The 12,162-nt window shown below is 33.9% G+C and overlaps 1 protein-coding gene and 1 long non-coding RNA gene across 3 annotated transcripts in view; one reads left to right on the top strand and one right to left on the bottom strand.

The window, feature by feature from the left end:
• The first annotated feature begins 812 nt into the window (after positions 1–812).
• On the top strand, positions 813–2,901 carry LOC147071481 (uncharacterized). The gene is made up of 3 exons (XR_015070827.1): positions 813–929; positions 2,055–2,145; positions 2,770–2,901. It is a non-coding gene; the product is annotated as an uncharacterized LOC147071481 (long non-coding RNA).
• A 51-nt stretch (positions 2,902–2,952) lies between these two features.
• The window catches only part of LOC147071479 (putative phospholipase B-like 2), a 157,346-nt gene continuing 148,136 nt past the window's right edge, over positions 2,953–12,162 (bottom strand). For both annotated transcript variants that reach the window (XM_085948377.1, XM_085948376.1), the window contains 5 exons: positions 10,474–10,568; positions 7,984–8,127; positions 6,039–6,485; positions 4,447–4,751; positions 2,953–4,179 (listed from right to left, as the gene is read on the bottom strand). In XM_085948377.1, coding sequence (XP_085804503.1) covers positions 3,929–4,179; positions 4,447–4,751; positions 6,039–6,485; positions 7,984–8,127; positions 10,474–10,568 — 1,242 coding nt within the window. In that variant the 3' untranslated portion in view covers positions 2,953–3,928. The remainder of the gene's footprint in view (positions 4,180–4,446; positions 4,752–6,038; positions 6,486–7,983; positions 8,128–10,473; positions 10,569–12,162) is intronic.

The following is a 12,162-nucleotide window of genomic DNA, read 5'->3' as shown; positions in this document are numbered from 1 at the left end:
GGATGCCATGGTTTAGGCGGTATCAACGTACTGTCAGTAGTAAAACCATGCATGTGTAAACGGGGTATTACCTCACCTTGCTACTTTTGCAATGGTACCCCTCTGCTTTACCTCTCTTGCTCTCTGTTCATATTCAGACAGTTCACAATTTACGCGGATTGTGGTGAGGTTATACTTACCTAACAGGCAGTGCCTCATATTCAGCAGCTGGCTGTTTTAATAGGCGGAGGCTCCTAATCTGGATAATCGAGGTTCTACAGTATCTTAATGCACTACTGACAAATAAACAGCGCTCGAAATGGAAAAGTTTACGAACCGGAGCGCTCGAAAATTTTCTGAAGATATTAACAAGGTTATCAAATTTTATGTGTATTTTATAAACATAAGTGTGCTAGATTTTTTGTTATATCTTTATATGGCATATTTAGCTCAGACGCTCAAATTATTTTGTCCGTAAGACGGAGCGATAACTTTACAAATTTCACGAACCGGAACGGCGCTCCGGTGCGTTCCGGTCCATTTCGAGCCCTGCAAATAAAACTGAATGTATATTAAGTGTGGAGTTGCTGTAAAAGAGTCTGTAATGCTAAATAACTTATTGGTAACTTGGTTTAGTAGGTACCCTTTTTTCGGCATCACTTTCTTATATTATTTAGTATCCATTTTTATAGAAGAGCGTTATCTTGAATATTTTTGAGTTGACTATGTATTGTAATATTATCTGATGTAAAACTCATTAACTACATTAATAAACAATTGCCTTTAATGAGTTTTACCTCTGACATGACTATTATGTTTTAATTCTAGTAGACATAAAATCGGTTGGGGCTTATTGTCTGTCGGGTATCATATTTGTTGGAATAGCTGCCACGGTGTTCCTTATATACAAAAAGAGAATGAAGAATAAATACAAGGCATCTGTGAACAGTGTAAGTAAATTTGTATATATTATCTCATAACGAGGGCTTAGTGTCAAACAACACTATCTACAAAAGTGAAACTTTACAGGAGAGCCAAAAATCGTTATTTTAGATTCTTGTAACTCAATAAGGGAAATGTTTATTTAAAACCTAATGTTAATATTTTATAATTTATTGTGTATTGTACATTTATCTTGCTTATAACGATGTTAAAATTTATAGGGATAGTTTTAAAAAAATATAAAAACAAGGGTAACTTATGTAGTAAGCGTTAAACTTTACTGACGATTTAATAAGAAAAGATTGACATAACATTGTTTGATTATCATGTAGCCGTAAATGTAAAATAACGTTATCTCAAAAAAAAGAAAAAACACTTTTTTGTAGATAACGTTGTCTGACTTTAAGCACTCGATAATACCGATGATATAATATGATTATGAAGCTGTAGTGAGTATACAGTGACCTAACCTCAAAAAGTTGGTTTTAAAATACATGCATTCAAAGTATTTTTTGCAGTAAATATGACAATAACAGTGTTGACCGACTCTCTGGCGAAGTGAAAAAAAATTATCCAGATTATTTTAAAATTAAAGCATACCTATTATATACCTACAAGTGGTGAAGGGTGGAAGTAGGCTGTTAAGATCCGACATAAATAGTGCACACTAAACTTTGTCAGTCAAATGTATTTGTTTTCATTGAATTTTAAAAAGTATCCAGTACCATCTACAAATTGTATTCTTATTTCAATGAAAACAAATAAGTATGAATGACAAAGTTTAGTGTGCACTATTTACGTTGAATCTTAACAGCCTACTTCTATCCCTTACCACTGATGCCTACTATAATAATGTTACCACAAATATTTGTACCACAAAAAGCAACATGGCTGATAACGTAGGCTATTATTGTAATACATCTTCTATGGCTTGTCACTTATAAAAAAGAACTCCTTGCTTGTTTTTACTTTTTACTATCATGAGCGGGCGGGGTTCAGCCTATCCTCTTAAAAAGTCTCAGTTTGATGCATACTTATCAATATATGCCCTATGCGCTATAGTGCCACTATTCTAGAATGTGCATGATGACTTCATAATAATTGATAATTTTATTGTATTTTATTTCAATAAGGAATTACCAAACAGCAAATTTCTGGCGTCCGTCCCAAAGTATCGAAAGTTTTACGCTGACCACTTGATGGATGGGTCCGCAGAATCTATCGGTAAGAATTTTGGAAATATTATCTTCACCTTTAAGTAATTCTCCTTCAAAAGATTGACTTTTGTCACTAAACCTATGTTGGAAATAGTTACTTATTTTAGTTGTTTCCCGCATCCTGTGCCCAATCTATCCAATGCCATTCATGATATGCCTTTACCTTTTCTATGCCTCACAATATTACTATAGCAGTATTTGAAAGGCCGCAGATTCTTAACGACATACGTAGAATGTAGAACGAAGCTCTTACTAAAATTGCTGTAATATCGATAATTTGTGGCTTAATATTTCATAATTATTCAAACAGATGTTTAATTTTTTAGATTATGCAAATCAATCGACAGTGGCTAGTAATTTGAGTTTAAAGTCGGATGAGATAACTTGCAAAATTTGTATGTGCGGATTTATTGATCACAGCCTCATAGAATGAGAAAACTCGCTGAAGGCATAGAACTGGTTAAGCCCTAAATGGTGGGGCTGCTATCTTTTCCTATAATCAACAGCGTATCGGAGGTGGTTACCCGTCCAATCCTGCCAGATATTTTATAAGTTTTTAGAATAACACACGTTTTTTTTTAATTATTTCAAATCTGTATTTTTTTAATGATAATAATATTTTCTTTTTCAGCTAAATACAATATAACAGGGGATTTTATGAAAATAAATTGAATTCTGTTATTAAAATTTGTGACAGAAGTATTTAAGTGAATAAAAGTTGTGTACAAGTAATAATATAATTATCAAGATAATTAGATTGAAGTATTTTAGAATAATAAGCTGTAGTAGGTTTTTCAAATTTAATAAAAACATATTATTTAAATATATACAGTAAATTTTAATAAAGGGAAACGGATAAAAATACAGTACAATAATTATTGTATTTCTGCTTTGCCATATTAAGAAGTGTTACAGGGAGTATAAATTTGAAGTAAGACCTTAATCTTGCCTGGTACCAAAATACCTACATCTCTCCCTGTCTGCCGTGCAAGCAAAAAATTATTTTTTGTTAAGCTAAGTTACCACTAATAAATTATTGATTGTATATGTTCACGGATCCACTGATAAGAGGTGAAGGTCAGTGATGGAAAACACATATTGATAATAGTGACATGGTCCACTTTGGTACTGAGATTAAATTGGTCTTAAGTCAAAATGCAACGCTGAGAAGTACTTAAGTTGACATATTGGAATTATACACAGATTTACAATATAATATGAATACGTGTATTAATTAAGGCGCTAAGTACCAAAAAGTAGTATTGCCTGTGGTTACAAAATACTGAATCATTGCAGTAAACTGCATAATTATAGGAATTAAGAACTCGCAAGTGTCAACACACCGTCGTCAGCCATTTTATATTGAATGCCATTGACCACTGCAGTGGTACTTCAACCATTATAAATAAAATACGCTAACGAACTTACAACTTCGCTAGATTTAAATATTTTGCTGTATTTTTTTTACTTGCTTGAGGCACTTAGACCATAGTTGACATTATTGGTGTAGGTATGTAAAACATCTATAAAAATGTCAGTTTTAATTTTGTTTGGTACTTAGCGCCTTAATTAATACACGTATTTATATCTTAATGGTATGCACCCACTTCTTATTTATGAATCAAAGTATATTATATATCGGAAAAATATGTGGAATCTATCCAAAAACTATAATTTTAATGTAGAAGTTTCATTAATACATAATTAAAATAGCTGATGCACGGATATAACAAAACAATTTTTGAGGTTCTCCGTGTGATGTTTAATTTTTTTTCTTTCTACTATTGGCACTATTCTTCCATTGAAAATTCCCACACATGCGTGACCGGCTTGAATTGCCATACATCGGGATGGCCGACATGGGGGGTGGTGGCACCAAAGTCCACTTGACTCCAGCGGAAAGGCGGCAGTCCCAAACTTTCGTTATGGGGGGGTCCTGACACCGACAAGAACTGGAAGGTACGAGCCATTCGGAAATTTGTAATCTTGGCATCTGTGGCTCCGTGAGAACGATGGCCCAACGCTGCGAATGGGTAGGTTCCTGGAAATGAGTTTTCAAGTAATTTATGTTCTAGTCAGGGATTTTTAAAATCATCATTGATTCTGTAATACAGATAATTCATTAATGCCCTGTTAAAACCACCAATGTGGCTTAATTAAAATTTTACAGTGGAACTCCGTTAGTGACCGAAAATGGTAATTTTCATAAGTATACTTACCTACTTAATTAACTGTCAATAAAATACTACAGATACTTGATACTAGATGAATAATTATTATTATTTGTAGTGGCAACACTTTTTCTTACCATTGGCTAGATTCAGATCATTTCTTGCGGCGATAGCATTTTCAGCGCTGTAGGGTGGAGTGCAGTCACACACGGAGAGCGGGTCATGTTTGAAGTCATTGTACCGCATTAGCGCATACATATCATCCATGCTATTGATCTTCCCTTGATCTCGTTTGAAGATCTGGGCGCGGGGATTTTTTTCGTAAGTGAACCAGTCACCGAACTTCTTCACGGTTTCTGGTCCGCCGCTCATGTTGAAAATATTTCGGAAGTAAGGGATGTTGTATGAGGGCCAATATCCTTGATTAGATAGAAGGTTTGTCCTAAAAAAATATTGTAAAAATTCATAAAATTCGTTAAATCAGTGTTTTTCAACCTTTTGTACTAAATTGGTAAGCTTATTATCTTTGCCAAACTCTTATAGCATACCAAAGATTGACGTTATAATAATTAGTCATGATGCTTCCTATAATGAAAGTAGGACTCACACTTGTCAACCGGAAGTACTCTAATTTATAATGGAGTAGAACATCGATTATCCAGACTAAACTGGGATAAAGCGAGTCCGGGTAACAATAAATTCGGATAATCAAAAAAATAATAAAACTGCTATTTTACTACAAGATGTTTTAAATTGTCAATGCCCAAACAAAAATGAGCCATAAGTGTGAGTGAGTAAGCATTCGGCACGCTTATATCTCCGTACTATGCGTTAGAGTAAGATAGAATTTCTACGGCTGATTTAACAATTTTTTCAAAACGTCGCCGGTAATAATGTATTAGACTGATTACATTCATTTAAAAACTGAGAAAATGCATATTGTGTTGCTGAAGTTTATTGTTTTTGTGTTAAATATAAAGTTAGTGGTCATTATTTTTAGTTATTTTAGTGGAACATATTGTGTTTAAATTTGGTAGCCGTACTGAAAAGCAACACGATAGTATAACATTTCATAGTTAAGTTGATAATAATAAAATCGAGGTTCTACTGTCCGTTATACGCAAGAAGCACGGCTTCATTTTGGCGAGAAATAGGCGCTCTCTATATATTATTACTCTGAGTAAATTCTACATTTTTCTTATAATCATACAAATTTAATGACCAAAGAGATATTCGGATAATTGAAAATCCAGATAACTGAGTTAATACTATAATTATTTGTTTACAATCGCCTTCATAGACAGTGATTACATAGGTTCTGTTGTATCGACTTGTCTCGCTTATAATCAAATACCTGCTTTGATACAGCAATATCTGAGATGTGTGAATAGTTGATTGGGACGCTACATACACTATCCAATCTTATGAATTTGAGTATTCAAGACTTATTTTAACAATAGACGGATATTGTAGAATCATATATATATTTATATGTAACTTATTGAGTGAATCATAGTGGAATGTTGTAGTGTGAAGCTCTCTTCAAACGAACCTGCAATTCTGTCACTTGTAACTAACTTAATCAGTAGACCAGAGGTCCTGTTTTGGCTTAAATTTAATGCACTTAGGCTTCATCTCTATAGAAGAAGATTTTTTTCAACATCTTTGGCAGACATATTTACAGTGACAATTAATAGGGATAGATTTGTAAAATATATGTTTATCTTACATATCTTGAGCTTCAATTGTTCCCGGTATCTGTTCCAACACCCACAGGAGACCAGGTTTAATATTCTTCTTGTTCAATCTTCCCGGTTTAAATTTATTGTAATCCACCACCATCCATTGATTATTATAAGTACCGCTGTTGTACTTTTTGAAGATATCAGTCCAGGACTTGCCAGAGTTCGCCAGACGGTTTGCGACCATTGTCCTTACAAACTCCATAACTTGACCGGTCGGTGAGCAATGTATCCATATATTCTCATTTGCGTTTCCGATTGTGGTTTCCAATGATATCAGGCCTGATGATAAAATATAGAAGTCGTCTCCCGATTGTAGCTGTCCTGGATATGACGAGAATGACATTGTATGTCCAATTATTCTGTCTTTAGTGCCAGGGATCGTATTAAAGTTGAGGACATACTTCTTTTGGATTCTCAACATTGACTGGTAGCTACAGAAAAATGAAATAAGAATAGTTATGTTAATTAAAATTCCTAAGTACATCAGCATTGAATTTATATATAGTAATCAATAGTTCAAGGTTAAAATAATAGGTATTTTCATAGTAGGCAGTACTTATTTAAATAAGTCAGCTTATGTACTAGTTAGACGATTTTTGGATAAATAAGAACTAAGAATATTGGAAGAAATGTTACATAATATTATAGTTTTGAACATAGCTAGATTGTGCTACAAAATTGTGGTACAAAAAGAATAATTTCTTCTTTTTTTGATAATATTTTTAATATTTAAGTAATATTAATCAACACGGAGAGATGCTCACCATTTAAATAATAAATTTAAATAATGCTGGGAATACTTTAACCGCAGTGCATACATTAACAATTAAAACAGATAAAGTAACCGTTAAATTACCTATTTGAAGTTTATATTAACTATTAATGTATAATTTATTAATAATATGTCATACTTTCACCATTGCATTTATATTTAAATGAGATTTAAAAAAAATGGAAAAAAATTTGATTGTGGAAAGCAACGTTGCCATGTCGTTAATATTAACTGTTTTGGTAGAATGTCATCTCTGCATAGACATCGTAATTAGTTTTACATAACGTTTACATTTTATGTATCGGGCTCTAAGTGGCATCGTGGAAACAACTAAGAGTTCTACGTTATCTGCGTTAGTTTGACAAGTTATATTATATTATCAACGAAATCAGGACTCGAAATGAACGAAGATCGTAAAATCCCCAAAGTTATCGCTCCGTCTCATGGATATATTAATTTGACTGTCTCAGCTGGCTTTTCCATATAATGTAAAAAATCTAACATTAAGTAGTAAATTTTATAAAATACACATGCAATTAGATAACTATGTTAATATTTTCGTAAAATTATTGAACGCTCCGGTTCGTAAAATATTCCATTTTGAGCGCTGAACGAAATATTGTATTTTTATCTGATTATTCACTACTTAGTGAGACTTACTTCAAGTTACAGGTACGTATAATAATAAAGTCACTGATACTCTATATAGAAACAATGAAAATGAGTATATGTTCACAAGGTATAACTATGTTATCGAATTAAATCAAACTATATAAAATTTAATCAACTTAAAAAACATTAAAATTGTTCTTCAAATAATAGCAGTTTTATAGCTGCTATAATAAATAATAAATTGAATGATTCTGTTGTCTTTATAATAAACTGCATCTAGTAAAAAGTAAACTTCCACTTTGTGAAAATGACAATTTACTTTATTACCTTAAGTATGAAAATGTATTTTTTTGGCATTTTCCATTATTATGTTTAAATTTCCAACCAAAATATATATACATAAAAAAAAAAAAATATATATATATATATATATACCAACATAATTTGAAAAAATCTCAGAGAAATATACTGCCCTGCTAAGTAAAAATACAGTCTTTTTGGTTATAATGAAGTCAGAGAACCCAAATAAAATATGTTAAATTTACCTATTCCATGTGTCTTGTGCGACGTACAAGTCTGAGCCATCTGGCAGCAGCTTAATCAGAGCTGAGCAATGTCCGGTGCCTAGCATCCTGGCTTCACCGACCACTTGGAAAAGATCTTCAAGGTCTCCTTGCATATTGATATATCTGGAATCAAATTAATGAATGATAATTATCAATTTCAGAGCTGTATCTTTATTAGACATCTTTATGTGCCAAAGTTAGTTTGGATTTTCAAGAAGTCAGCTCTCATTGTCTACACATTGCCTTGTACTAATGGACTGACTAATACAGGGCTCCAAATGGATTGGAGTGGACCAGAGCACCGCTCCGGCTTGTGAAATCATCGAGACCATGATGCTATCTCGTGGAAAATTTTAAAATTGCAGAAGGTTTGTAAATTATTAAGAAAAAATCGTATTAAGGAAAACAAGAACATCAGTTGTTTGATCTTCTAAGATGCAGAATTAACCTGTAATTGGTAATGTCAATTTGGCGGTAACAACTTATTCGATTCAACCAAATCACTCTGGATGCCCATTGATATATTCCACTTGCGGCAACATGAATTTAGGTGAATGTTGTTTTATAACTAATTAACTACTTAAATAATTTATAAAATGAATAAATTTGAATTTGATTTTTTTAATGAAAGCCATAGCCATGCCATGTCCTAATAAGATCATATCGTCACTGTTCTGGCAGAAAACACTAATTCGAAAAAATGACATATTGAGTTAGTACCAAAATGCTTATTTCAAACTTTACCGTCTGGAAACCTTCTTAATAAATAAACAGTCTTTATTTTAAAGTCATCCTTTTTACGATTACTTTATAAACTCACATGATAGACTATTATTTCAAACATTTTAATAACTTCTAAGTCAAATTACTCAAAACTAGTATTCTCCAGTTAGTGTGTTCTGCCAGAACAGAGACGATATTATGGGCCTCCACGGATTGGAGATTTTTGATTTTATGAGAAATGGATGTTAGCCACTTGCTCAACCTATTAGGTCCATACTCTCAACTCCAAACATAAAATTGAAAAACAATATGTGTAGGTATAGCCAGATCCAGACATTCAACGAACTGGTTGCTGATGGAACTCATCAGGCCATATTCCATTGGCAGACGCACAGACCCAACCCAATTCAACGATCGACGCCAACCGTTGTCGCTAGCTATTTGCAATTACACGCAACGATTCAATCTCGTTGGTCCTTGATTTGATTGGTTAAAATAATACTAGTGTTGCTATTATTAAAAATATAGGTTGAGTGAAAACTAGATATTTCTTAGATTGGTGGCTACACTGAACGCATTCCCGCGCAATTTTACGTCAACAAAACTGAGCTGTCAGCTGTCAAACCTAGCGAGCATCAGATCTGTTAAAATTTATGCGGCCGTTTGACATTTATAGAAAGTTTGTATACTTATTGTTAATTTACATCATGAATAACTGGGCGAGCTTGAATCTCCAAACCAATTGAGTTATTCGAATATCGAAATCGAATAATCCAAAGACTAATTTATTGTAGCAAGTATGGCTATATTTCAACTGGCTCAGGCGGTCAGGACTCGCCGTAAACGAAAACACTGGGTCAAAAGTTGGCTAACTGAAGAACAGCGTGATCGCCATTGAATATGGCGGATTTTTTTACGTTCCACACTATATCTTTGGCGTGTATTTATTCAACGAGGACACAGTCCTCGGTGATACTCCAAATATATTTTTTAAGTTTTCGCCATCTTGTAGTTGTTCAGTTGAAATCGACCAGTAGAATGAAATGAACGACCGTTCGCATGACTCAGGCGCATATTCGGCTATTTTCGTACGCTTTCGGCAATCTTCGCTTGATAATGAAAGGATCGCACGACGGATAATAGAAAATTTTCTACTTTCGACCCGATCGCTCACGATCCTTGAAAACCATAGAGAATAGAGTTTGACAGTCGTGGCAGACGATCGAGCCAGACGCAATCTGCCAATGGAATATGGGCTATAAACTGGCCAACGACTGATGCTACCCACATGAAACCCACTTGAAATAATAATCTCAAACTGTCAAAATATATATGAAATATTATATTAAAACACAATCACTGCTGACCTGTTAATTAATATTTAATTACCATATTTAAATTCTGGCAGCCTGTAATTATACAGGGTGTTTCTCAATTTCTGCTACAAATTTTAAATTAAAAATCGGTTCGGCCATCTTTAACTTTTGACTTGTTATTGCTAAATTGCTTGTTCAGTTCAGTTCAGTGCTACCAATTTTTGTAAGAAAATATGATTTTTCACCACATCTACTGATATTGGCACCACTGTTTTATGGGGGACTGGAAAGTGAGAGAGCATGTCGCGTCTCTTTAGATTTGAAGTGAAGGTTTTGAAACAGAAATTCCAGTCTTGCCGTGAGCAAGCCGCCATTGAAATACATTCTCGTGAGCGGAAGGTCGTGCATTAAAATGAAGATACCTACTTACAGCATTGATCTATACGACAAGGATTGGGCTGGATCAATATTTGCTTCATCATATCCATCAGCTAGGCCTTGCAATTGCAGCATATACAGCTTCACCTAAACATCCAATATGCGTAGTATTAATAAGTAGTATTAACAGAATGCAACACAAGAATTTGTTGTGAATAGATGGGGGGGATAGAGGAGCAGACAAGGCTCTAGCCTGGGGGCCTGGCATGGTAGATCGACCAGATAAGTGAGATAAACACACTTTACAAATTTGCTCTAATACCAAAAAAAGTCGCTTGCGGCATTTCACTTAAGAGGTGTTAATATTTTAAAACATGTGTTTATCTAATGCAATTTTTGATTATTGTGTGTCGATACTCAACAACTTCAAGTGGATTTATTAAAAATCGAAAAAATCTTTAAAAATATACTGAATACCCTCAATTTTACCACTATTTGGAAAACACTACTTTTAATCCTATTAATAGGTGGGGGGCCCGTTTCAAGACGTGGGGGCCATAGATGATGACATTGTCATATTATTTACTGTATACATTGATCATTTAAAATCATCATCAAATCATCAACATGAAATGAAATAAAATACAAAAGCCGATCGTCAACAGTAGCTCAATTTGGAAAGCACTTGAGAGAGTATTAGTTAAAATTTGCCACAATTAAGTGTATGATGCCTTTAGCATAGTGGTCTATGTGCATGAGTGCGATACCCGGCAGATGCAGGTTCGATTCCTGCTGGTTGGTCTTGGTATTGGTATTGGTTATAATATATTTTCTCAGAAGTGTTTTCAAATTTATCTATGTTCAATAATTACAATGTTACATTCTTAAATCTTGTGAACTATCTGTTGAATAGTTAATTTGAAATATAATACTGTTATTTAAACTTAATATCAGAAACCTGGGGGCTAGGAGTATGGATAAATAGCTCTCCTAGCATCTCAATAACATAATCACATATAAAATTAATTTAATTTATATGCGCTATCCGCCGACTGATTCCAGACTACACGTTTGAAATCAGAGCCTGGCGCTTGTTGCCCGATCAACTCCATCTCTTGGTACGAGGGTGGGTCAATAAGTCCTTAGAAAAGCCGAAAGGTGGCGCGACTAGTACTGTAAGCGGTTTGTTTTCATGCAGCGGCACTACCGATTCAGTATGCTGCGAAGTTTCAATCAGATTGATCGGGTTGTTGTGTGTTTCTCGTACATTTAAAAAAAAAATTTGTTTGTGGAAAATGGAAAATGGAGAAAATTGAGTTTAGAGCTGTTATTAAACATTTTGATATAAAAGGGTTAACAGCAAAGGAAATAAAAAATGAGTTGGATTTAGTTCACGGCATATCTGCTCCTTCACTTGCAACTATTTATAACTGGTTAAATGAATTTAAACGTGGTCGTACATCAACAAAGGATGAACCACGCTCAGGACGTCCTGTAGAGGTGACTACACCAGAAATGATCAATAAAATCCACGATATGGTGTTAAGTGACCGAAGATTAAAGTTGAGTGAGATAATTGAGGTTACAGGGATCTCAAAAGGTAGCGTCATTTCTATTTTACATGACAAATTGGGCATGAAAAATATTTCTGCAAGATGGGTGCCGCGTTTGCTCACAGTCGACAATAAACGCAATAGGGTGGTGGCCTCTAAAGCCCTGTTGTCGCTCATGCAACGCAATC

This window comes from Rhyacophila brunnea, unplaced genomic scaffold (genome assembly GCF_057557595.1).
Source record: "Rhyacophila brunnea isolate RB1 unplaced genomic scaffold, BYU_Rbru_1.0 scaffold_20, whole genome shotgun sequence".
In the NCBI taxonomy this organism is placed as follows: domain Eukaryota; kingdom Metazoa; phylum Arthropoda; class Insecta; order Trichoptera; family Rhyacophilidae; genus Rhyacophila; species Rhyacophila brunnea.
Note: the sequence above shows the minus strand (reverse complement) of the source record. Positions and strands in the feature narration are given on the sequence as shown.